Raw genomic sequence first — 26,740 nt, forward strand, 5'->3', positions numbered from 1 at the left:
GCTGATGCCTGCACCTGGGGATCCAGCACAGGTGGGGATCCTTCAGGCTCAAGCCCTGGCCCCGGCTCAGCTGGTTCTGGAGGCGGGGAATCCTGTGCAGGCTGGGATCCCTCAGGTTCAGCATCAGAGTCTGACTCCCAGGCCATCACAAGAAGAGAGGAACGAGATAAATATCAAACTTAGGCTGCAATCCTACAAACACACTTACCTGGGAGTTAACTCCACTGAAGACAGTGTGACCAACTTCCAGGTAAACATTTGTGGAATTGTGCTGTAAAATAAATAAGAATGTCTAGTTTGCAGGCACTCTTGCCTTCGGCGAACTGCATTAGCAGCTAACTGAGCAAAGACAAAACACAAAACGCAGCCCAAGCAATACTCCCTAGCATTCAAAGAAAATGTTTTGCCTCTGAACATTACAAAAGGTGAAATAATTGTGCCATCTAATCAACAGGAGACGCCTTTATTGCCTGGCTAATAAGGTGGAAATGATATATTGAAAATATAATCACACACATACATGGATGAGGTGGTGATGCAGTAGGGAGAATCCGAGTCAGTTCTCTTCCCTGAAATGCAACTCTCATTTTCCTATAAAAGCCTCTACATGCATCAGTCTGGCAACAGTCACCTTTTATTTAGAAAAGGGGCTGGGAGGAAGAAGTCAAAAACTAGAGAAGCACACCATATATAAAATGTCAAACCTGTCAAAACCTTCTTGAATACCGTCATCTCACACCACACCACAACTTGCTGCAAAGGTTAGTTAGAGCTAACACTTTGGTACGCACAGAATTTGCAACACTGCCTCCTCCTGTATTAAAATAAGCCATGAGAGTGTGAGTGAGTGAGCAGGCAAGCAAATGTTGTGCTGTGTGTGTGTGTGTGTGTGTGTGTGTGTGTGAGAGAGAGAGAGAGAGAGAGAGAGAGAGAGAGAGAGAGAGAGTCCTTAAAGACATTTCTATGTATATAACCATTAAAGGAATTTCTAAAGCTGACTAAAACAATAAAGAATTACACAGATTCGTTCCAATTTTGACACTCCTACTTCGAATGGGTGGCCTCGTTAACCTAGCACGCACACACCTATAAGAAATGTGAAAATTAATTAGAAGGCTGGAGGCCTCTTCACACAGGATTATTTTTATTTATTGCATTCATATTCTAACTTTTCCTCCAAGCAGCTTAAGGTAGTGTACATGTTTCTTTCTCCTTCTCCTCATTTAATCCCTACAACAATCCTGTGAGGTAGGTTAGGGCAAGAGACAGTGACTGGTGTGGGAATTATAGTTTAGCCAGGCGTTGGCATACCACGCCGCTCTTGTCTAGATAGAATAATTAGAATAATTAATATACAGTGTTGGCATACCACACTAAATTAGGTAAGCTACAGAGCTTCATTTGGCATACCATTTGGCTCTGTGGGCACCAAGTTGGGAAACACATGTTTAGGCAGAGCAGGAGAACAAAGGAATAGGTGGAAAAGTACTGGGGATCATGAGGTGTTTAGAGGAGGGGGTGAGTGATAGAGCTGTAAGCATGCATCAGGTCACGTACTCGATGAAGGGAGGAAAAGGTGTGTTATTAGGAGGGGCTTTCCATATTAGGTATCAGAAGGCACACCTTTCCTTATTTGGTCTTTGGAGTTCTCTGTGTATGTTAATGTTTAACTTAGCTGTGAGTTTTCAATAAAAGGAGCCCCCTAGAATGCTCTGGGCGGTCTTCCCTTCACATCATCCTGTTCATCGCGTCAGTTAATTTCCTACAAGCAACAATATCTAATATTGGTTTTAATGTCTAAAATTCCATAACAACAGACTGGCCCAAAGCTGAGTGAGGATTTGAACCCCGGTCTCCCAGGTCCTAGTCTGACACTTTAACCACTTCACTACCACTGACTCTCACATTACATTTCTCTGTGTGTATGTACGTCTGTACACTTAAAAGTGTAATGTGTGAATGTGTGGTTATTATTACATGTCCATTCCTCAGAGAGCCAGGATGCACAGCCTATTTTTGTCAAAGGAGAACTTTGCCACAAATCCCAATCTGCTGCCAGGTTAAGGGTGCAACAGCCTGATGAAAGCAAACACTTATTTGTATTTCGAAACTCAACAAAGGCCTGCAATAACGGAAAACTCATTTGTTATGTGAAAGAGGGTGTTTCATCAGATAGCACGTGCAGTTCTCTTTCCAAGTCTAAAACATCAAATAACAGAACAAAATATAAGGAGAAAGCCAGAGCCTTGCTCAGATGCACCTGATCAGGAGACCTGATCAGATCGTGTGTTTTTTAATTGTTATACAACCCCAGCAACTTATCATACTATAAACAATAAACATGGAAACTCCATTTAAAGGAAGCACACTACTTCTTCTTCCTCTTGCATTATCTGTTTCATGGTACATTCACTGAAAGATATACCATACACATTCCCCTTTAATAAGAAAATTATCTCCTTATTTGAAGACTCAAGACCTCTCACACCGTGGTACCCATCAGCTGTTTTGCACTGCCTCTCCCATCATCCCTAGCTAGCAGGACCAGTGATCAGGGATGGTGGGAATTGTAGTCCAAAAACAGTTGGATACCCAAGTTTGGGAAACTTTGCCCTAGCACTATGTGCCAAGGTGGCTTCTGCCCATTCGGACTGATAGGGTGGAAGGCAGGGAGTCCAGCAGCAGGCAAAGCACGAACCAATGACAGGCCCAGCCAAGTAACTTTGTCTCCATCCTCTTCCTTGCTGACTTCTACAAGGGCAATATTGAGACTAAGGCGGGGGCAGGATGAGGGCAGACTAAGGTTGCATAGCAGTGACCAGAGGAGAAATGACCCTGGTGCATTTGCAGCAGCACAAATGGATAGCTTCATCTGCAACAAAACATGTCTCTTCCACATCACTCTCTACAGCCACAGCGGGCACTGCAACCTTTCAACAGAAAGGCCTCACCCACAAAGGTGCATCCCTCCATTGTCTCCTGAGACAGATGGATGCCAACAGTGGCAAGCGGTACCACTCACTAGATTGATTTTAAATAAGGAGGCAGAAAGGTACATAGACTGGCCAAGGGTAGAGGTTGGTAGAGCAATGGACCAGTTTCCATTGGAACTAATACTGTAATGCCTAAACACATAAACATCTACATTCTTGACTGGCTGTCTGATGAAACAAGATTACTTCTCACCTCCCATGTAGGGTCATGATGATGTAGATCAGGCATCCCCAAACTCGGCCCTCCAGCTGTTTTGGGACTACAACTCCCATCACCCCTAGCTAACAGGACCAGTGGTCAGGGATGATGGGAATTGTAGTCCCAAAACAGCTGGAGGGCCGAGTTTGGGGGTGCCTGATGTAGATGCTGGAAACATGCAAGAGATCTGGGTTGAAAAGAGAAAAGCACTAGCATGTTGATTAAAGACAATAGTATTTCCATGCACTCACCACTTCCCTGAGCAGGAGAAGACCATAAGAGCCCTTAAAGGAAACATCAAGCACCACCACATCCACTCAAGAAAGTAAAGAGCTCTGCAGAATAGGATGACCGTCGCCAACTAGAGACTTAGAATCAGGAAACGAGGGCTATAGCCCAATACATTTTGGCAACTGAGTGGAACCACAAAATGGTGCCCCACACACCACCGCCAGGGAAGAAGAGCTGACTGAAGACACATTGGGAACAAGAGGGGGATAAAGATCTACACTGGGAACAAGGGTGGGAGGAGACCACAGCACCTCACCCACAGACCCTATGGATTCTGCCACGTGGCAGTCCCATCACCTTACCATATGAGTGAGCCGGCCCTGGCTGTAATGCTGTGCCTCCTTGAATTACCAGCCCTTCCCCAATATTTTAATCAAGTTGGCACCCTTGATACCCAGCCATCCATTAAGGCCTGGTAATTCCGGATGGAGAGAAGGCAAAATTAGTCTTCTCATCTTTGATTTTTTTTTGGGGGGGGGGGGGTCAGGTTTCAAATTGCCTCCTGTCGTCTTGGCATCCACAAGCCTTGCAGGTCAAAACTCTGTTGGCAACCCTACAGCAAAGAGGAAGTGCATCCCCCTGAAATCAGGAGGACTTTCTTCTCGGTAGGCAAAAATACTTGGCCTGTGGTCAGAGAAGGGTCCTTTTTTGGCATGGGGAGGGTGGAACTACTACTTCAGTCTCTCACACACGACCTGGATCTACCGCTGTCCCCTTCCCCCTTCTCTAGTTAGGACCTACCTTGCTCCCCTCCCTCGGATGGAAACTAAGACACACACACACCCAGGGGCAGGGAACTGGCTCTGCAACAGCAGCTGCTAACACAACCGAAGGAAGCCACGAATCAGTATTACAATGGCAACATGCAAAATAATAAGACGCTTAGCCTTCCTCAACCAGCTCCCTTCCGGATGCTGGTTGGATTCCAACTCCCATCAGCCCCAATAGGCAGGGGGGACGATGGGAGGTCCCGTCCAACAATATCAGGGCAACTCCCACTCCTGAACAAAAGCATCCTTAAGGTGCCAGAGGCTCTCCAGAGAATCCGAGGTGAATCAGAGGCGCACTTCTTACGCCCCGCCCTGCCTGGTCGGTTCTCTGTATCTGGTGTGCGGAAAAGATCCCTCTTTCGCCCAGGCGCGCAGTAGGCAAGGCTGAACCTATGGACTTTCAGCCTGTTGCAGGGGTGCCAACGTGAATAAAATAATCGACCACATGACACGGCACACTCACACTATTTGAATGGCAATGCCCATCAGCTTTGAGGGGCCGCCCCCTGAAATATTTTATGGTCTGCTGTGTTGCTCTTAAAGGCTCAAGAGCCCCGTCATTCCCTGGAAAGGAAATGCCAATTCCACCGCGCAGTAGCAGCAGCGTGTCCCACAAATCCAGTGTGGACAGGGCTGCAGTCTGGATTTAGAGCGCCCGCGGCAGGTTCTCAACCTGCTCCAGGTTTCATCTTTCATTTGGTGCAAAGGAGCCCGCAACTCCCAGAGGACATTTGTTATACAGTATGTCCGTTCCTTCTTTAGCTTCCCACTTTTCGGCCGACGGCTGCTTCCAACTGCACGTGAAGCAGATTCAAGGCGAGCAGCTGCGCTTGGAGAAGCGCTCCGGAGCGGGTCAAAAGCGGAGTCGCCTTCTCCAAGCCAAGCGGGGGCTGCAAAGCTCAACGGCGGGTGGCCGGTGTGGGTTTGCAAGGGGTTTGCAAAGTGCAGCGATCCGCTCGCCTCCTTTACTTGGGAGGAAATCCTACTGACTGCAATGGGATTTACCCCCTACCCCGGTCGAGGTAATTTCATGCCACGCAATCCGAGCCTATGCATGCATATTACCGGGGGGGGGGGGCGGGGAGGTCAGTGGGACTTACTCAAAAGTCACAATGCGCAGGAACTGCAACCCAGCAGCGGAAGCCTCTGCATGTTCGCCCAGAACTGAATCCTAGTAATTTCAAAGGGGGCTCAGGGGCTGTTATCCTAACCAGGTTAACAAAACCTAACCAAGTCTACTCAGAAATAAACCCCGTTAAATTCAGTGTGGGTTACCCCCAGGTCAGTGTGGTTAGGACTGCAGCCTTACTCTCCAGGAAAGTGGGAGGAGATTTGGAACTTTTTCTGTCCCCAAACAAACTGACTGAATCGGTGCCCGAGGATTCCAGATAGTTTGCAAGAACTAACACCGCCTGCTTATTCAGAAACTGGATTCCAGTCAGTTCAAGGCAGGGAGGCTTGTTCCCTTTTCAGAGAGCATCAGATTCTGTGTGGAGGCTTATTTGGGAGCGAGCAAGTCCCATTGAGCGGAGCAGATATTAGGGGTGAGCATGCATAGGACCTAGTTGCTGACATTTCTACGGTTCTTCTGTCCCACTTCGTAGCTTTTCCCAGATCTTCGGAAATCTAAAAATGGCTTGCTCGGTGAATGCGCCCCTTTGATTCGTTCGACAGCGGCAAAAGTTTGGGGGACCGATAAAGTTACAGATGGGCGCGATTATTCCAAAATTCTTGGGCAGGGTGGGGGGTGGGTACCGGACAGAAAAGAGCGGATCTCTCCTGTTCATTTCCCCTGCGATCGTGATGTCCGCCCTAGGCTGGTTTTAGACTTAAGCACTTTTGCCTCCTTAGCCTTACGCGCTGCAGAAATTAAGTCTGCTCTTTCCCCACCCCCAGTGGAACTTTTACCCTGGATACAAGATCTCAGCCGCAGACTCCCCCTTTGAAATTTAAATTTTAAGTTAGATGCCATATTCACCAACAAGACCATTTTAAATTTTAAAATGTTCTTGTAGCAGATGTGGTGGGATTGTGACCCACATAGGTACAGCCCGATCCTGTGTGCTTTAACGGGGAAGGCAATCCCGCGGAGTACCAGGCGATCTACCACCCAACGCTGCGGCTTTTGCCACCCGCGTACCCAGCAGGAGCTTCTCCCCTCGCCAAGCCCCATCGAAATGAATTGCCTGCGCAAGAGCAGTGTGTGGCAGGGGGCTTTTTACACGCGCAATCCATTCCCATTCATAATTTTCAGGGGCAGCTCCTTCCCAGGAAAATGTGCTTCGCTTTGACCCGGTCCTGTGCCCAGTTGCTGAGAAATACGCCTCTTCTAGTTTTCAAGTGCATTGCGCAGAACTCATTGGTGGAATTACATTCACCTTTGGGGCGCCCCTTAGATGCTGTTTTCAGCAGGTTATTGGGGCACGATTTGGCTAAAACTGGAGAGACGGCGGGGATAGGAGATTTCCTTAAGAGCCTTTCCCTCGCCCCCTGGTAACAATTGCAGCCTCCTTTTGCAAAGTAATAATAATAATAATAATAATAATAATAATAATAATAATAATAATAATAATAATAATATGGGTGCAACCAGACGAAACAGAGAAAGCTAGGGTCCCCTGGGCCGCAGGTGAGCCGAGGTTCCAGTGGTATCGCTCTTGCTCATCATTCCACTCCTCCCGCTCTCCTTTTCTAACAGATGGGGAACTGAGGCTGCCATTCACCCGCAGCCATACCTCCTGCTTAGTTGGGACTGACATGCAGGCCTCCCCGGGGCAAGCCGGGCTCCCTGCGCCGGCTGTGGTTACGCCTGATGGATGGATGGAGAGGGAGAGCCTTCGATCCGCTCTTCGCCGTGCCTTCGCGGGCCGACAGCTGCGCATCTTACCGAGTACTAGGTGGCAATAAGCCTCCATCTGTCTAAGAACATGAGTTTCATTCCCAGGCATTTCAAGGTTTCAATATGATTTTCCTGTCTGCTTCTTTGCTGAGAAGCTTGACAAACACAGGCAGGTGTCCGCCTTTCAAAAAAAAAAAAAAAAAAGTCCATCCCCAAACGGCCGTTCCGATGCGCCTGATCCTAAAGTACTTTCGGGAGTCCAACGAGACTGACGCGCTGCTGTTTGCGCGATCCTGAACACGTTGACTCGGGCCTCATCCCTACTCAGTTTAGACAGAGTTCAGACCCGAGTTTACAGGGTAACAGAGGCAGGCTGCAAGTCTGGGCGCGCTTACCTGAGAGTAAACCCTATGGGCCTCGGTCGGATTTAAATTCCTAACCAACTCCAATAAGATCAAGCGATGGTGCAACTGGGATTTTCCTTCAAATATCCCCTTGCAGCGGTCATCCAAATTACGGTGACATAGCTGAAGGGGGTTTTAGCCCTGTGACCCCCTGGCATCTGATGCAGGATCCAGCCAAAGTGAAACCCTTTGCAGCAATTCAGTCCCATGCCTGTTTACTCAGAAGTAAGTCCTGTTGAGTTCAATGGGACTTACTCCCAGGCAAGCGGGTCTCGGATTGCGACCTAAATCTCCGTTGATTTCCCTAAGAAAGGTCAGATAAATCCCACCCCGGGTGAACTCAGCGGTACAGTATTTATAAAAGAGGCATAACTCTGAGTGAATTGGGCACTGTGTTGTGAGTACAACATAGTATCAGCTCCGCCAGCATCCAGCCAGATCTGCGAGGGCGGCGGAGGAGAGACTCGCGGATGGAGATCCTCTGCGGATCTCGGAGGGACCTCCAATTGGAAGCGCTCTCTGCAAGCCACGCCCCTCCTCAATTCGAATTGTTCGAAAAGAGCTTGGTTGTAACGCGGCAGAAACAGAAGGCGCGGAGACTTGGGAGGCGGCGGCCAGACGCTAAAGAAAACAGGCCTGCCTCCAGCAACTTGAATAGTTGTGTAGGGTGTTCAGCGCGGCTGTAGCCGGACCCATGGGGTGACAAAAAAATGTTTTGCCCCCGGGTACCAATTTACCTTGCTACGCCCCTGCCCATGCCCTCCAGTGAATACAGAGACGCCCGGTGTTGGACCCGCCGCCGCCAGAGCAGACCTGCCACTCTGATCTCTCAGGCTCAGCCCGAATGTCACCGCTGTCACAATCTCTCAAGCACTTCCTCGTCTGAAAAAAGAGGATTTGCCCTACCTGGACGGGTTTTGTGGCGCCCAGCAAAATGAAGTTGTTGGGTTTTTTTTTGTTCGAGAGTGGGGCCATTTATATGCATCTTCCGCATTGACTGTGAGATAGGAAGAGGTGCCGGGGAGAAGAGCTGGTAGTGGGCAGGACTCAGGTGCTCACCTATGAAACTCATTCAAAGTGGCCTTTTAGAGAGATCGCTAGCTGGGTTGAGATTTAGGAAATGCAAAGCAGTTCGCACGGAAGAGAAGGGTTGCAAATACATATACGACTGGTTCCCGGTGGCAGAAACTGGGAAAGGCTTCGAGACCTTGCGCTGCTGTTCGATTGGGATGTGCTGTTCGACTTGTGCCACGATGGGGGGTGTGGCGCAAGTTTTGAGCAAAGAGCAACGGCGCCAAGTTCTGCGGAAAGGAGCGCTCTCACTTAGGGGTGTATCCTTAAGGAGGTTGAACTCAACGAAAGACTGGCCGAGGAGGCAGGAAAGCAAGGTGGCAAAGGAAGGAAGGAAAAACGGTCCAGGATTTCACTTTCCACAAAGGGAAACAAAATATCCAAATCTGTCAGACGCGGACATCAACTCTCCACCCGGTTTTCTCAGCTAGGCAGGCTACCCCCCCCCCCGCGTGTTGGAAATTATCTGTGTTTAAATTTAAAAAAAAAAAAAATCTCTTTAAAATAAAAATCATAATGGCACAGGGCGAGAGCGCCCTTTTTGCTTACAGAATGAATAAAATACTTTTCCTCGCAGAAGGCCAGGTGGGTTGATTTCTCAGAGGTGGAGGGGGGAGGCCGTTTGGCCCGCCCCCGCCCTGTGTGTTGTGGCCCAGCCTTGCTCATTACGCACATCCCCTTTGGCTGTGAGAATGGAATGGTCCGCGGGCGCCGCGGGGGTCGGGATAGGTGCGGGAGTCTCCGCCGTCGAGCGGCCAGAAAAGGTTGGGCAACGCGGAAGGGTGTCCGGCGCAACAGGTAGGGCAGCCTCAGCTGCGACCAGTTGCCCAATCGGGTCTCCCATTCGGGGGGTGGGGAGGAAGATGGCTCCTCGAGCGCCCGCCTACTCACTCACTGGCCCCCTTTTGCGCCGGGGAAGGAAGCTTCCCTGTGTTGTGATGAGGGCGGATGGACACGTCTCCGGTCCCCAGGGACCGCCCGAGGGCCCCCGCTGTTATGACATGGGCCAAGGGACAGGTCTGCCCAGGAAGAAACAGGCAGCGGGACCACGAAGTCGGTTTCCCTTATCCAGAAATCAGCTTGGGGTCAGAGAGAGTAACTCACCGGTCACACACTTCCCCAAACCCTTTCCCTTCCTTTCCGGGTTAAGTCCCATTCAAGATCATGGTAGTCAGTTCGCACCCCTAAAAAAAACAAAAACAAAAACAAAAAAACCCCCAACACTTCTCTCGGGGTAAATCCCATTCAGGCTACTGGGAATCCGTTTCCCCGCCCCGAGATCGCTTCTCCCGAGGCAAGCCCCCATTGAAGATAATGGGAACCAGTCGTGCCCCCCAATCGCTTCTTCCAATGCAATCCCCATTCAAGATAATGGGAAGCAGTCCCCGCACGCACACCCACTGCTTCCCTCGGGGGTAATCCTATTCAGGCAAATAGGAGTCAATTACCCCGGGGTAACCGCACGCAGGACTCGTGGCCAGGCTTTCTGGCCAGGCTGACAGCCTCTCGAGAGATCTGCGACTGGGAGAAGGGCCTATTTATTTTCAGCCCTTGAGAGCCACGCGCACAAGTGGATCCTTAAATCAGAAGCTCAGGCGAAGCCCCTCGCTGCGTCCCCAGCTTTTAGGCCAAGCCGAGACAGAAGCTCGCTCAGGTACAAAGGGAATTATTCCCTTTGCAACAGCTTCCCCTCTAGCCCCGCCAGAGGAAAGGCTGCGAACTCCCCAAGGCACGGGAGAGTTCAGCCAGCCTCTGGCCTCCAGGAGGCCGTAGCGGTGGGGTGAAGCGCACCATGGAAAGAGCCTCGGGGTCCTCTCCTAGCATTGCTAGGGCTGCCTCGTCCTGGAAATGTAACTTTCTTCTTACCTGTTCAATTGCATTCCTTGGGTTTGTTTGTTTGTTTGTTTTTACAGGAAAGGATCTCCGCGTGCAACAGCTCTCACATGCTTTGTACTCCGCATTAGTTAATCCGGAATACTTGCTACCTGCTCGCCTTCCACGCCACGAATTGGGAAGGGTAGGCAATAGCCCCCTTAAACATAAAAACTCTGCATGCAAGGGGGAGGAGGGAATACCACGCTTTACCACACCATATTCTTCCCTCCTTGCTCATATTACTGCAGTATTTCCGGGGGGGGGGGGATAATGTGCTGTATCCACGCCGCCCAGGCATTTTCTGAATAGGAACCCCTGCTTTCGGTAGGGTGGGTGGCATGGTGGTAGGGGAGATTTCATGGCGATAAGGACTCAACAAAACTCTCCCAGGTCTCTAACTTCCCGGTGTGGACAATTCCCGGAGAGATTGAGGAACTCCGCGGGCTGCCCTCTCTTAAAATGTGTTGTGTAGTTAGATTGCCTTTTTCTTTTCTGGCGGCCAGGAGGGAGGGGGAGATTATTGGGGGAAGGGAACCCCTCGAACTGAAAATGTAATCCGCAGTCCTTCACAGTTTCCCCTCTGCGCGCCCAGGGGATTGCGAGAGGGTGAGGGGAGAGGGGACTACCGGGAGCGCCTCCCTAGGGCTTTGGGGAACTGCGCGCTGTCTCCCCAAGGTATTGCGCCTGGGAAACATGCCTCTGTCTCTCCTTCGCTGCCCTCCCTCCCGCGCCGTGTAAGTAGATGGAGAAGTAAGTGATGGATCGGCCGCCCCAAATAGAACCTGTGTGCTGGAATTGCTCCGGGGCACAGAGAGAGAGAGCCTTGGCGACATTCCATCGGGAATGGAACGTCCCTATAGCCAATCGGGAGAGAAGGCACTGCAGGAAAGCCTTGGGATTGGCCAACAAGGAAAACAGCGCAATCCTATGCACTTCGTGGAGCTCACTCCCGGGTGAGTGAGTGGGTGCAATCCTATACCCACCTACCTGGGTCTAAGCTTCGCTGAACTCAATGGGACTTGGTTCCGAGTAGACGCGTCCAGGAGGTAAATTCCTCGCTCCTGCGCCCAGTTATCCCAAGACCAAGGATGGAGATAGGAAAAGAGGAATCTGAATTATACTGAGCCAGACCCTTCCTCCATACCTAGCTCAGTATTGTCCGCACTGAAAGGCAGCGGCTGTCCACGGTGTCAGCCTGAGGCTCTTCCTAGTTCTATTCTACCTGGCTCTGTCTGGGATTGAATATGGGGCTCTTTCCATGTGGGGAGCAGGTTCTCTGCCACTGAACGACGTCCCTTCCCCCAGATTCCTCTTTCTTGGAATGGGATTTATTCCTGTTCCGTCCCTAGGTTTCCTCTCCAATGTTCACATGCCACATTCCACCTTTCTCCTCTGAAAGGAGAAGGATCCGCTTGCTGTCTGGCTGACATGCCCAGAAAGTGCGCGCGGGCGGAAGCAATGACCACTGCTCCTGTGATCCAAAATAGACGTGCCCATAGATGAAGGGTTGTGGGGCTTATCTTCCTTAGAAGAGAGCAGGGAAGGGAGGGGGCGGGCTCTCTTTATCTTGCTCCTGAAATAACCCACATTCAGTTCGGTAAAAGCTCTTCCCACAAAATTAGGCTAGATACATTTACCCGACTCAAGATCCTCTCGTAAAACCCCTCTCTCTTTTCGCAATACTGCTTCCACGCCCAGAGACTTATTTAGGGTCTGGAATAACTTGCCACCTCATCCCGGAACTCTGATCGATTGAAAGAGGTTTGGGGGGAGGGCGAAGGAAGGGCGCAACTAGTTTTCTTTTTAAATGTCCAAAGACGTCATTTATTTAAATCATTTCTTGCTTTCATCGTAGCGCGCTCCCTTCAGAAGAATCTTTCACTACCACGTTAATAAGCTACGTTGATTCTTTTAAAAATAATGGTAGCATTTTATTCAAGGAGGAATAGAAATGCACATCACAAGACTGGAGCTAAAACTGAAAGCATCTCTAGATCAGATTACTGAAAACCCGGATCCTAAAGACTTCGACATGAGATGCAGCCCGATCCTATATTATGGACTCGGCTTTAAATCCTACTGAATGTAATGAGATTTTATTCCAGAGAAAGAAATTGGAGCATTCATTTCCTATACTCTTTATAGTTAACTGTTTACTTGAGGGCCAGCCCCTTCGAACTCTGTGGAACTTACTTCCGAGTAAAACACGTTAATCATTTCGTTGGGCCCCTGGCACACATGCACACGCCGTTTCCAAGATCCATCTCTCCAAATTTAACCCCTATGGAAAGGGAAATAACTAGGCTACTACATTTCTAAATAAGTTCTCAGAAGAAAGATACAAGCCGATCCTAATGACGTTTATTTTTGCAGCGCAGCCTCCTTGAACTCAGCTGACTGGTAATCTGTTTAGGATCGGGCTGCAAATCTGACTATGACGAGGCGCACGCAAGAGACATACAAGCTCCGTTGCAGAAGCCATTTAACCAAGCGCAATCTATTTCCCTTTATCAACGGGCCATTTAAATAGCAGCGCATGTGACCCCTAGACTTCCAGTGGCGGGGCTGAAATAAGGTGGCAAGAAATCTGCAGAGAAATCAAGCAGGGGAAGAAGAAAGCAGCTCGCGAGGTCTTCGCCTCGCCTCGCCAGTCTCCACTTGAGACTGCAAGTTCCGTCTCCGAAATCACAGCACCGCTTTTTAACATTCAGAAAAAATAACCATCACAAGAGCAACAATCCCAGCAGCAGCAAAATAAAAAAATAGGTGCTGTTTATTATTAATGTCACTGCCGGCTCCCTATAAGGGCGTGGAGGCTGCCCTTTGATTAGACAGAAAGACGACGGGATTCTGTTAGTTTACATGGATTTATTTGCTGTAAACATTAAAATTGTCTTTCTCAAAGAAAGAGTTTTTAGGGATAAAATGTCCGAGGCTAACTGTCATACACCATAACGGAGAGGGGCGGGGGGGGGGTTGTGGGGTGGAGAGAAGGCAGAAACTTAAGGAAGTGCTCTCCTGGAAATATACAAAGAAAAGAAAAACTACAGAATATGGCATTATTTTATATATATATATATGTATATTTAAAAAACTTCCTTACTGAAACGTAAAATAATATATTAACCGACAATTTTAGACATTTGTTTTTCCAAAAAGAAAAATATACACCTTTTCCCAACCCCTCACATCCCCCCCCCAAAAAACCCGAACACTCCCGAAATAAAAATTCAAAGTGCTCAGTTAATTTCCAGGGAGTTCTGTATATGAGATATAAGCACTCTGGAAACGGCCTAAACGCTTGTGGCATGCAAGACTTGGCTCCGCCTCAGACAACAAAATAATCAAGATATAAACTGTTTTCTTTTAATCAGCATCAACAATACATACGACACTTACAAACAAGGAATGCCGGACGGTGTTTACAAAGACGGGAAATAGGGGTCCCTGGCGAAAGGGTGTTTTTTTTTTCCGGGAAGTGGGGCGGGTTGGGGTTTTAGGAAGGAAGAATCTGTTTGGGTCTGTGTAACACGTGTGCCCACTTATTTTACAATTGAGAAAAACGTTCGAGGCTTCTTAGAGAACTACCAATCTTTATAAAATCTAGCAGACTACATAGTGTCTGAAATTACTATTTATATAATATAGACATTACTGAAATAGCAAGTGCCTATAATAAACGTGGTCCTCCTAGAATGGTCCTGCTTTCTCTCGATTAGGTCTTGAATCGTCAACTTCTATCTATTTATTTCTTCAAACTTCTATGATTGATTCTCGTTATTCTTTACTTTCTCTCCCCCCCCCAACCCATCTCTCTCTTTTTAAAAAAAAATTATCATCATTATTAGAATCGGTTTGAATAGCTTATTCATAAATAGGCACAGAATAGTTTTTGTTTTCCTTTTAAGAAGAAAGAAAGAAAAAGCCAAACCGCATCTGGTAAAATGTACAATCCTTCGCCTTCTGTCGATTCATGCCGCCCCCGTCTCCCTCCCCACACCTTAACTGGTCGTCTATATATATATATATTACAGCTTTCCTTTACAGCAGAAAATGATTTTTTTAATATAAAAAAGTCTTAGGTGGGTTCCCTTAGTACACTCGCCTTCTGCAGCAGCTAAGGTTCAGCTTCCTTATCTCAAAAAGTCCTTCATCATAACCATCATCATCATCACCACCATAGTAGCAGTAGGAAATTCTGCCCCCCCCTTTTTTTTTTGTTTCGGGGAGACTGGGGTGTATGAAGGATACTATTTGTCTGTTTTAGGCGAGAATAAAAAGCTTGTACCATGGGATCTGTGTGCAGTCCAAGGAACGGGATCCAGGATGCCTATAGAGAGAGACCCCAACCCCAATGCCCAGTCTCTGTCCTTCAGGAGAGGCCAACCACAGTCTGAAGGGATGGAAGCCCAGTAGCAACCATAGGTGCTCCTCACGGACCAGGTGTGGTAGTCAAGCCCCTCCATCTGCTTCCTTCCTTCCTTCCTTCCTACCTTCCTTCCCCCTCTCTTCCAGGCTTTGAAAGTTATTCACTTGGAAAACTCAGCTGCAAAGAAGAGTCCCTCCCTCTATTTCTTTCTTTCTTTCTCTCTCTGTCTCTTTCTTTCTTTCGTTTTTCCCCCCTCTCTCTCCCTCTCTCTTTTAAAAAGGTAGCGTGTCCAGGAAAAGTTTGTCGATTATTGCCGGCGGTGGCACCAAGTCTTCGAGTTTCAAGTAGAAGATGCGCTGCAGGCCTTGCGTGCAAAGCGTGCGCAGTTCCGGGAGCTTGCCCAGCAGTTTGGACAAGTAATTGGGCCGGTTCAAGCCGCCGTTGTTGAAAGTCACGTGGTCCTTGAGACAATTGACAATCTTGTTCTGCAGTTCCTCCACCCTCTTGGGTTCCTTCAGGCCGTGCCTCTCTGCAAGAGACAAGGGGCTTATTAGACTGGACGCAGTGTGTGTGTGTGTGTGTGTGTGTGGCCAACAGGCCTTGCCTAGAAGACGCAAACTCGCAGCTCCTTAATACCAGGAAGAAGCAACTCTCCACTTTAGCTGTGCCCTAGGCTTGCAAGGGCTAGGCACTTCACCTAGGTGTAAATCTCGGAGAATCTCTTTTGAGTAGGCACGTGTAAAAATGGCACTGTCCAACTTCTTGGGCACACAGTATCCGGTGTCAACAGACCAGATTAGCACTTTTGAGTGTGCAGGAGGGTCAAACTGTGTAGCAATAGCTCAACACAAATACGCACTGAGGATGGTTTTGTGCCTTGCATTTTCTATATTTGCAGTCGTGAGTGCAGAGTTGTTATTCCGGATTCATTCAAACCAGATCTGATAGGGGCTCAGGATAAGAAGTCCATAAATATCCTCGCTCAATCCAGCATAAAATGCAGGAGTTTATTTGCGAAGGAGGAATTATGACGAATGTATGGTAATAGTGTAGTATCATAGTAATCAGTCGGAAAGTGTGTGTGGGGGGGGTGAGTATTGTGGACTTTAAAATGCTGAATGAAAGGTTTCTGGTTTATATGACAATTCTAACTCTGCCTTAGCAAATTGTGCAAATACGAGACAGACCGTCTTGGGTAGTAAGATTGCAAGCGAAGTGGGGATTCTGATCCTCATGCCTCACTTATAATGATGGGTGGGATGACGCAGCACTTCTTCCAAATTAATGAATCTGGAGCAAAAAAAAAACAACCGATGGGGGGTAGGAGCCCAAAGCTCACCTGTCACCATGGCCAGCGCAGCGATGCAGGAGAAGGCGGAGATGTCGATGTTCATGTTCTGCAGGTTGGACGAGAACTCCACGATCGAGTCGATCCATTCGCCGAAGCCGCGGACGCACTGCAGCCGGTGCAGGACCACGCCGTTGCAAAAGATCAGTTTGCCTTCCACCGGGTTGGATCTGCCGAGGAAGTTCACCCAGGGGCGGAGAGACAGAGAGAAAGAGGCAAACAACTAATTACTCGCCGAGCAATAAACTGAGGGCTTAAGAGGCACCTAATTACCGAGGAGTTAATAAAACGCAGCTCAGCAGACCTTGAACGGCTCAGGATTTTCTCATCAGACTGGCAGGCAGGCATCCATCCACACATCCATAGGCGCGTGCAAACACCCAGGACTGCGCCGCCTCCGATCCCTGCCTAATTGTCCCGGCTCTGCCTCATTTTGCCTACCTGTAGGCTAACCGCAGGACGAAGAGCTCCAAGAAAGCGGATTCAAAGAGCAGGTCCTGGTCCTGTTTGGGGAGATCGGTGAAGCCGGGGATCTTTTCCGCCCAGCCTCGGATTATTTCCATGGAGCCAGTCAAGAGATCATAGAACTGCTGGATGTGCTGCGTGTCGTCGCCGCTCATCTGATAGTCCGGGTTAGCCTGGAACTGGAGTCGCCATTCCGGAGAAGGAGGAGAGATGGATGGGGAAAGATGGGAAGGGAAGGCAAGTGGGGGAGGAAGGAGAGAGAGAGAGAGAGGAAGAGACCCCAGCAATTTAATGAGGTTCTCTAAAATATATCGCCCGTGAAATTGCTAACCCCATTCCGAGGAGGGGAGCCTGGTTTTTATAACAATTAAACCTCGCTCTGACCAGTAAGGAAATTAAGATGTTCCAGGGCAATTAATTCAATTAGGGGTGGTGCTAGGAAGGTGGAAATTGCCGTGGCCAAGAAGGGTCGGCTTAGGAGAGGCGCCCTGGGAATGCACCCCGAAGGACCCGCGGCGGTGGTGATCCAAGCAGCCCCTGATTTTATTTTTTGCCTCTGGAAAGGCGAGTGCCGTAGGATGAATGAATGGGTGCGATGGTGACACTGGGAATGAATCCTCTTATACACACAGGCCGTATGTGTCGTGAAACACACGCATACACGCACACACACACACTTGTATAAGCACATATGTCTAAGTAGATAAAACGCAAGAGTCTGTCCCCATCATTTTATTTAATTTTCATTTCTCAGACATATACACGTGTGTCATGTCCCTGTTGGGGCGCAGAAGGACTGAAGGACCGGGTAATAATAATAAAAAGCTAGCGTTATGCGGCATGGACAGGGAAAGAGGGAGAACCCAATCGGCAAACCCTCCTCTCTCTTCCCCCACAAACCAGAATGAGCCCAAATATATACCCAGAATGAGCTCGCATTTCGGATAAGGAACTCCACTAAGGCCAGTGTATGTGTTGTCTCCAACAATGACTTTGAGGACCAGGCTAACAGGTAGGTCCTACTCGCCTTTACTTCGAGAGTAGGTCTTTCCTGATTCACTTTCCTAAGCATCCTAAGCAAATCCTACAGGGATCAAAGGCCTCTCTTAGAAGCCTTAGAATGTGGGCAAGGCGTTGTTTCTAAGGCGTCTGAATCGCTTGTAAACCTCCCCCACTCATCCACCCCTGCCTGCCCCCGACCCACGCCACAATCCTCGGCCCCTCAACCCTGATGTATCTTAAGAGCAGTCCTCCAATATCACCGCGGTTTCTTGGCAACAGTTTTAGGGCAAAGGGTCTCTCTCCTCCCAAAAAGAGAAATGGCCTCGCTACGGACTAGCCGCGTGCTTAACGCGTCCCCCCGCGAGGCGGACCCTTCGGCGAATGTTGTCTCCAGCTTACCCTGGAATAGTCCAGGCTGGTCATAGCCGGGTTGGAGTCGACATGGGCTCTCACCAGGGCACTGATCAGACTCACCGGGGGCGACGGGGGAGAGGGCTCCTGGGGGCTCTTCGGTTTCGACGGCAAGCGACCCCGCCGGCCTTTTAAACTGTCTGTGCGAACCACTGCAAAAAAGAGAGCTGGTCAAATCGCCCGGTCAGAGAGGGAGCAGCTTTTGAACAGGAAAGCGAAGAAGCCCTGACATCCCTTACGCGACCACCACCTCCCCCCGGAGATGCAGTGCCCATAATTTCTTCGACGGCACCAGGAAGCCTCCAACACAAAGGTGTCCAGAGTTTCCACTGAATTAATATTCTTTTATTTGCTTTTCCTCTCTCTCATTGTCTCCTGCTTATGTGCGCGAGGGAGCAAAAGTTGCTTGTTAAAAGGAACCATAAGTGTATATACATCCTTGTTAATCCTTGAAATCTCGACTCTGAAATTGGGATGGAGTGAGTGGTGTAGCTTCTATGAGCCAGGAATGGGCCTCAGCATTTGTTTGGTCTTAGCCAGTGCTATTTTTTCCTAGAAAAACAGGTGCCGGAACTAACTCTAAACACTTCCCAGTTGAGAGGTGCGTGAACTCACCCGAGAGTTCCGGTGACTTACCCCTGGGGGGGGGGAGCCCTGGCTTTAGCCGTGATATGAATGGCATTCTTGTTTAGGAAAGAGTGCATCTGAGCCTTGGCAAAATCCCAACCCTGCCTCGACTCTCTTTGCCCTTCACATCTTAGACGTAAGGAACCACTGCCTGGCTCCCTTCACGTCAAGGATGAAGGCCGTCGGGTTCCAGAGAGGGGCCAGTAACTGCCTCTGCTTCTTCGATGTCATCCCAAGCTCCCTGGGCAGTTAAGTCGTCTGCTTGCCTATTTATTTATTTCTCTGGGAGATTCCAGATTCTGGGAGATTCCAGTGTGTGTAGGCGCTCGACCTGCGGCCGTCGAAGGACCAGGGCTCCAGAGCTCTCCGCTATCTCTGCAGGTTTACTGAGAAGCCTCCCCATGCTTGCACTCGTTTGCATAGGACTGAATAAGGCCCGAACGCTGCTGGGACGTGGACGTTCTCCGACGTGGCGAACGGCAAAGGAGTGCGCGCGTCCGCGATTCCCTTCTTGCAGCTGTTGCTGGTGGCTACTCCGAGGACCAGCCCGCCCCCCTCTCCCGCTCCCAGTCATCCAGGCAGCCCCTCCCCCCCGCAAGCGGTACCTTCTTTGACCATGCCGACTGCCAGGCACTTCTGAAAGCGACAGTACTGGCACCGATTCCGGCGGCGTTTGTCCACGGGGCAGTTTTTATTCGCTAGGCAAACGTACTTGGCATTTTTCTGGACGGTGCGCTGCGGAAAAGAGGGGAGGATATTGGGGTGGGGGGAGTCCAAAGGAGGCGCCCTCGGTTAAATTCCCTGTACAGCGCCTCGCCATTTCCCCCCCCCCCCCGCTCGCCTTCCCCTTCCCCTCTAGCCCTTCTCCTTTTCCAAGGCATTTATCTCGAAACAAATGGGAAGCGAGCGCGCCGGGCCCCGCAGCTCCTTGCCGACGCTTGATATGCCAAGCGGAGGAGAGAGGAGACGTTCGGTAAATACAAATCCGTGGGCATTCATATTATTTACATTCCTCCGAGACCTTCTCTCTTTCAAATGATAAGATTATTCAATCAGAATGGGGGAAATAAAGAGATCACTTAATTTGACCATAGGGAATTCCGTTCCACTTGGTTAGCTTAGACACGGTTCTCTGTCCTAACCAATTTCAATCCGAAGGCAAAAGGAGAGCGCATGCAAATAGCCCCCTTCGCCCGCCCGCTCGGCCTCTGTTCGCCTCTCCTTTAGGGAGAGGAAGGAGGGAAATGGTGTTGGTGTTGGTATTTTAAAAGAGAGTGGGTTGGGCGACGAAAGCTGCCTGGGGAGGACAGCGACTTTCTGACACATGGACCACAGTTTTTCCTTCCTCTTTTCCCCAGGGCTGCCTGTAGAGATTCTGAGCAGGCCTCAGGATGCAGCGTCGAGCGCATTAAAATATATATATAAAAAACCCACCCTCACCCAACAGCGCCTGAGTTCGCTCCTAAATTCCTGGTTTGGCTTGATCCCTCTGGTACTCTTTGAGTCGGGTTAGGGGAGAGAAAGAGGTCTGGGGCTTGGCGGCGCTTTCTCTCCCCTGATTCCAAAAGCACGTTTCCGAAATCCTGACTTTTCCTGACTGCCTTAGTCAAGCAACCGGGCATCCTTTGGTCCTCCGCAGTGCCCAGGAGCAGTGGCAACAATAAACCCTGGCGAAAGAGGAGGTGAGTAGGGTTTCTTCCCCACTTCTCCCACTTTCATAAAGATTATCCGCTATAACGCATTGTCCATCCTTAACATATTCAGCAACAGAGTAGGACAAAAGCGTGGTCAGCAAGAAAATAAATAGATAAAGTTGCGCTTGGCCAACTCTTCCGAGGGCTGGGAAATGCGGGGTGGGGGAGGGGAACCCCAAATCTCTGCTTTTGGTAGAGAGTTTAGACTAAAAGGGGCGATTGTAATATCTGGGCTAGGAATATAAGCGTCTGGCGTTTCTGAAGTGCATGTCAATATTCCCATGTAGGGAGACCAAAAAGGTGGTTTAAACTGTGACTTTCTCAAGTCAAGAATTCGAAGGAGATTTGGGGACAGATGAGTCGCGAACTGGTGGGAGAGTTTATGCCTCTTGAATGGGGCCCGATCCTATCTATGCGCGCTGGGACGCCTGGCGCGATTAACAGAGAGAAGAAGAGAGAGCAAAGAGAAGAGAACCAGGACTGAAGTTTATTCTGGGTTCATGAACCCTGAGCGCAAGGGTGAGGCCTCCCGCCATAGGGCTTCCTTCCTTACAGGGCTGTCCAAGGCCGGGCATCTAATGAGGAGTAATTGGGGGAGTGGCAATTATCAAACCAGGCTAAAACAGCCAGGTGTGGATTCCAATTTGCGGGGGCGGGGCCTCGGCTAAGATTGGGAGAGCGAAGAAGGGATCTATCCATCAGTGCCTTGAAGGAAGGAGCGATGGATAGGCACAGAAGACAGGATATATACAGGGAAGGGAGGGATGCGGGGAGGGAGAGCTGCGCTAGCGGCTCGGCAGCTGGAGAGACGGCAGGCGCAAAAACTGGTCCTCCTCCTCCATCACCACTGACACAGAGCCCCCCCCCCCCAGTCGCGGCTTATTAGCAGCAGCATCTCACCTTGAAGAAGCCTTTGCAGCCCTCGCAGGTGCGCACGCCGTAGTGCTGGCAGGCAGCGTTGTCCCCGCAGACGGCGCAGAGCCCCTCGTTGGAGGGCGAGCCCCGCGAGGGCGGCGACGGCACCTGGGCGTCCAGGAGCTGTGAAGCGTGCCCGATCTGCAGCCCGGGGAAGCCGACGGCGGCGGCCTGCTTGCGGATGGGGTTGGGTAGGGCGAAGGGCTGCCCGTCGTGGTGGTGGTGATGGTGGTGGGGCCCACCGGGCTCGCCGTTGAGCGGCAGGGTGTGCAGGGGCCCGTCGAAGCGCATCTGGCAGCTGCCCACCGGCGTGCCTGGTGGAGACTGCTTGAACGAGAAGAGCGACAGGCGCGGCACGGCCGTCGGGGCCACCGCTTTGTGCATCCCGCCGCCGCCGCCCGCCGCTCCGCCGTAGGCCTGCGCGTGGTGGTGATGGTGATGGTGGTGGTGGTGGTGGAAGCCGTGCAGGGGCCCCGCCTCGTCCCACACGCTCTGCCCTGGGGCGAAGCCCGCGGTCGGGGCTGGCGGCGACGAGCACGGCTTGTAGTAGACGGCCAGCTCGTCGGGCTGCTGCGGCCCAGCGGCCGGCGGCGGCTGCTGGGGCGGCGGAGGGGGGTAGCCGTGCGCGTGGCCGTGCAGGGGCAGCTCCTCGACCTTGATGGAGGGCGGCGGGGGCGGCGGCGGGGGTGGCGGAGGCGGAGGCGGCTGCGAGGGCATTTGGTACAGGCAAGGCGGCTTGACGTCGTAGCCCGCGGCGGCTGCGGCGGCGGCGGCGCCGTAGTTGTCCATGAACGTACTGAAGCTGGGGAGAGAAGTGGTGGCAGTGATTTCAGTGTTGGTCAGGTCCATGCTAAACTTGACAAACTCGGGCGTTAAGAAGTCCGAGCTGTACTCCCCGGCAGCCGCCGAGTGGTGGTAAGCGTAGCTCTGCGTGGCCGGGCTGGCTCCTTGCGGCGAGGACCCGAACTGAGCCTGGACGCAGGGCATGGCTGCAAACGAGACACGGCACAACAACAACAACATGGCTCAGCTGGGGGGTCAGGGTGGTTAGCTCCTGCGCAGCAACAAGCCCCCGAAGGGGAAAACCCAACCGCCCACACCGCCCGCCCACACTGCCAAGCTCCCTCCTTGCGCCTCCCCCTCCCCACCAACCACCGCCCTCACGTCGGGGAAGGGGGTTTGGGAGGAAGAAGAGGAAGGGCGCTAGAGGAGGAGGAGGGGAGGTGGGAAGTGGGGCAGCAAGGGGAGAAAGCCGGGCTGAGACGGCAGGACAGATGAGTGGAGGAAGGAGGAAGTTCGACGTGGCCCACCGGCAGGGCGAAAAAAGCTGGCAGCAAAAGGGAGGCTGCAGTGGGGAAGATGGACAGAGAGGAGGAGGAGGAGGAGGAGGAGGAGGAGGAGGAGGAGGAGAAGAAGAAGAAGAAGAAGAAGAAGAAGAAGAAGAAGAAGAAGAAGAAGAAGAAGAAGAAGAAGAAGAGGAGGAGGAGGAGGAGGAGGAGGAGGAGGAGGAGGAGGAGGAGGAGGAGGAGGAGGAGGAGGAGGAGAGGGAGCTGGGCGATGGGGAGGTGGGTCAGGCAGAGAAAGAGATAGGGAAGAGGTCGTGGCCTGTAGAGGTGGGGATGGGGGAGAGAAGAGGGTCAGAGAGGGGGAAGGAAGGGCCACAGCGGGGACTGATCGTGGGGAAGAGGGATGGGAACGATCCCCTCTAAGCAGAGAGAAGCCCCGCAGGCAAGCCCAACGAGGGCCGTCTGAGAGCTGTCAGTGCTTGAGCTGCGGAGGGTGTAGCCCGCATATCCCTGCCCCCCATCGCCCCAATATGTGTCTCCCCCCTCCCTCTCTCTTTCCCTCTCTCCCTGTACATCAGATCTCTCCTCCCCTCCCCCTCCCCCTCCCCAAATTGTGCCTAAGCCCATCTCTCCGGACTTGCCCCATCTCTCAGCTTTCAGGTCCCCAGGAAGGGAGCGTTTGGGGATCTGGAGGAGGACGATGGACGGATGCAAATAGCCAGGGACTCACCCACCTTCAGCCGAGTGAGAGGCGTTTTCGGGGGGGCTAAAGGCGGACAGCGTCGGAATTCAATGGAGGGACAGGTTGCCAGGACGGGAGGGAAGCGCTGCGGACTCCAGAGTGACCCGGGTGCTCCCTGGAAAGCACAAGAAGAGCGGGAGGGAAACAAACACAGAGAAGAGGAGGGGAGGGGGAAAAAAAACTTGTTACTCTTTCAGCCTCACTTGGAAAGGACTAGGAGGGGAAGATGCGGCTGCCAAGGGACTCGATCCCCAACCCCTGGGAAGAGAGCAGGACTTCCTCGAAAGCCCAAGGCAGGGCAGGTGGCACCGATAGTTTGGGGGCATTAGAATCTTAATATGTGTGAGCAGATCAGGGTGGAGATGTAAGGAGAAAACTTGGTTTGTGTTAGAAAATGTAAAGTAACTGTCACGCGTGTCATTTTTTACTCACTGTATATAACAAAAGTGCAATGAAATATGCTATGATTCCTCCTCTTACTTCTTAGTAGTGTAAGTCTAAGTCTATTCATATATACACGCACACAAGATGCCCCAAGATTGACACAGCTTACTCGGAAGTACTTCAGTCATTAGAAAATTAGACACTTAAGAAAATGTCCTTAGGGTGTGTGTGTGTGTGTGTGTGTGTGTGTGCGTGCGTGTGCGTGTACTATACACACACAAACACACATACACACACATATATAATAATTAAATGGCGACACCCACATCTCCCCCTTCTTCCCTTTCATCTAGAAATTCCGCTGGACTGTAGGAAAAGGAGGAAAACAGCCATAAAGTGAATTAATTAAAAGGCACGCGCGCGCACAATGAGGAAGGCAATTAACGAGCAAAGCAGCTCCGTCCATGACAGTCCCCGAAACTACAGGCGGAACAGGGCGAAAGGGCGCCCAAGGGACGCGCGCGCCGACAAAGTAGCAAATCTGAAGAGAAAGGGGTCCTTCTCTCAACTCTTCCGGATGGCTTTCGGAACTGACCCACGTCTAAGGGGCGTGAGGGTGGCTGGCTTTTCCCGACCACTACATCCCCAAACACAGTTACTCTAGATTTACAATAAAAACAGCGCCGGAAAGTTCGACAACTGAAGCCAGGCAGCCGGCCCGCCAAAGGGACTCTCCTCTTTGCGCCCACTCCAGAACCGTGTCTCCGGCATGCCTTAATTCGAATTCCATCCGAAGCAAAGAGTCTCTTCATCTGTCAGCTAGTTTAACTCCTGGCACCCTCTTCTTCTTCTTCCCCTTCCTCCTGCTCTCCTCGGAATTTGGAAGGGATTTCCCTCTCCGGATCGACTCCCGCGCCGTCCCTGCTAGGTCAGGGGGACGACATTCCCCCCCCCCCGTTACAAAGTCGCGTGCGTTACACTAATTTAAACCCCGCACCAACCTCCGGCAGTAATAAAACCTAGAAAGGCGACAACGCGCAGGCTAAGCTTCTCAACTGGCGGAGATCAAAGTCGTTCCCAAGCAACACACATCCGCCCAGCAACTTTTCTCCCTCTCCAATTGAACCCTGGACCAAAATAGTAATAAAATAGTAATATAAAACCCCGCACACCGAGGATCTTAACCCGCAAGGTTGCGGCACCAAGTCCAGAAGAGGCGAGCAGACTAAACCCAAAGTTGACTTTCCCCACCTTATAATAACTGGAAACAGCCGGTTAGGAATATAGGGGGGGAGGGCGCTGGTTGGAAGAACCCCCGACTTGAAGGCCGAGCAGCGAGGTCTTTCTTTCTAGGAAGAACATTCGGAGCAAAACCTCCTGCACGACGCGTTACTATTTCCTTCCTTGCCCGCCCCCACGTCTCCAGTCCCCCCCCCCCCGCTGCTACTTTCCCTCGCCTTTGAGAAACCCGGGCAGTGCATCCAGATGGCAGTTAAGCCGAGAGTCGTCGTCCTCCCCCCCCGACACGGCGCGATCCACTTACTTGTTGGGCTGTGGCTGTTTCATTCATTCACCGGTGGGGAGTAGTAGCTCCGATTCCCAGGGGCGGATGGGCGAGGTGAAGCGAGCGAGCGGAGAGAAAGCGAGAGCGCGCGATCCCCGGCTGCTGCGGCTGCGGCTGCTGCGGCGTCTTCTCGGTCGCTGTCTCCGCCTGCCTGCCTGCCTGCCTGCCTGCCCGCCTGCTCGGCTGCCGGGCTGCCTGTCTCCCGCACGCGCGCCCCCTCCGCGCCCGCCTCTCCTCTCCCCGCCGGGCGCCACGCACTCCTTCTCTCTCCAGGAAGTGCAGCGCGAGAGCGCAGCGCGGGGCGAGCAAGCCGGACGAACTGGCCCTTGCCTGCAATGTGCCTTTGTTTATGTGGGCTCCCTTTTGCCCAGCCAACATGCACCTCGAGTCTCCAAGCGTCAGTGCACGTCAGTGCCGCCCGCCCAATCAGCCGGGCCAGGGGCTGGATCGCTCCGTACCGTTGGCTAGCGCTCGCTTTGGTAAATTTCCGACGTGACATCACCAAGAGTGGCGCTTTTAAGGTGGGAAGCAACTCGCCGCTAAGCCTGCCTGCCTCCCCGCCTGCCAAGCTGGGAGCTGCTTTGGGCCAAAAGAGGGGCAGGGCTCTCCGCTTTCCCTCTCTTTCTGCCCTCCACACCCCACTCCACCTCTTCTGGTACACCCCCGATGTCCGAGATTGTAAACAAAGAGAGAAGCCTCCTCCCTCTCTCCGCCCCGCGGTTGTCACCGACGGAGCTCAGACTGCTGTCAATCCATATCTCCCCTCTCTTCCTCCACTCCCGCCCCTTCGCTGCAACGCGTGTTCATTTTATCTCATAGGAAATCCTAGAAATGTAGAGTTGGAAGGGACCACGAGGGGCATCTAGTCCGACCCGCTGCAAGGCAGGAATCTTTTGCTCAGCGTGGGGCCCCAACCCACGACCCCGAGATTTAAGAGGATCTACTATGTCCATTTCGAGATTTGAGGTGGAAATCGTAGAGGCGACACATGCCTCGGAGGGAATCCCATTGAATTTAGGGGTGGTGGTTTAGGGGTGCCAACTTGGATAAAATATTCATAATCAATCACATGCTGTGGTGCACACACTATTTGAATGGCAATGCCTATCAACCTTGGGGGGGTTTCAAATATTTTATGGTGGGGGGCGAAGGGACCTCGGCCCCTAGGAGCTGGCTCCTAAGGCGGGGTTTAATTTCTGAGTGAACACACACAAAGCTGCTCTCTATCTATCTATCTATCTATCTATCTATTATCTCTGTCCATCCATCTTTAACTGACCCATCTTTCTATCAGAGACTCTGTAGCTTCTCTTATCCCGGATACGCCCTCCCCTCCCCGTGCCGCTTCTTCGAGCGGGGCATTCGACAGGTAAAGAACCAGGAATGCATTGACGCAGCCAGTCCATCCCCTTTTAAAAGCTGAGACAACGCATGCAACAAGTTGCACAATCAGTCCCTAGTCCGATTTACGTCCCGAAGCATCACTCCTTC

At 51.4% G+C, this 26,740-nt stretch overlaps 1 protein-coding gene across 3 annotated transcripts; it reads right to left on the reverse strand.

The window, feature by feature from the left end:
* Nucleotides 1-15,068: 15,068 nt before the first annotated feature.
* NR4A2 (nuclear receptor subfamily 4 group A member 2) lies at nt 15,069-25,385 on the reverse strand. Of its 3 annotated transcripts, none has more exons than XM_033165199.1 (8): nt 25,235-25,385; nt 23,290-23,416; nt 21,259-22,262; nt 19,270-19,399; nt 18,026-18,189; nt 16,601-16,803; nt 16,151-16,329; nt 15,069-15,340 (listed from the first exon to the last, which is right to left on the reverse strand). In XM_033165199.1, exons 1-8 carry the CDS (start codon nt 25,253-25,255, stop codon nt 15,084-15,086), a joined length of 2,085 nt encoding a protein of 694 aa, XP_033021090.1. In that variant the 5' UTR covers nt 25,256-25,385; the 3' UTR covers nt 15,069-15,083. The 3 variants fall into 3 exon arrangements, with proteins under 3 accessions (XP_033021090.1, XP_033021080.1, XP_033021097.1); XM_033165189.1 differs by having other exon boundaries at nt 25,229-25,385; XM_033165206.1 differs by lacking the exon at nt 25,235-25,385 and having other exon boundaries at nt 23,294-23,401.
* Between the last annotated feature and the right edge of the window lie 1,355 nt (nt 25,386-26,740).

This window comes from Lacerta agilis, chromosome 1 (assembly GCF_009819535.1).
Source record: "Lacerta agilis isolate rLacAgi1 chromosome 1, rLacAgi1.pri, whole genome shotgun sequence".
Lineage (NCBI taxonomy): Eukaryota > Metazoa > Chordata > Lepidosauria > Squamata > Lacertidae > Lacerta > Lacerta agilis.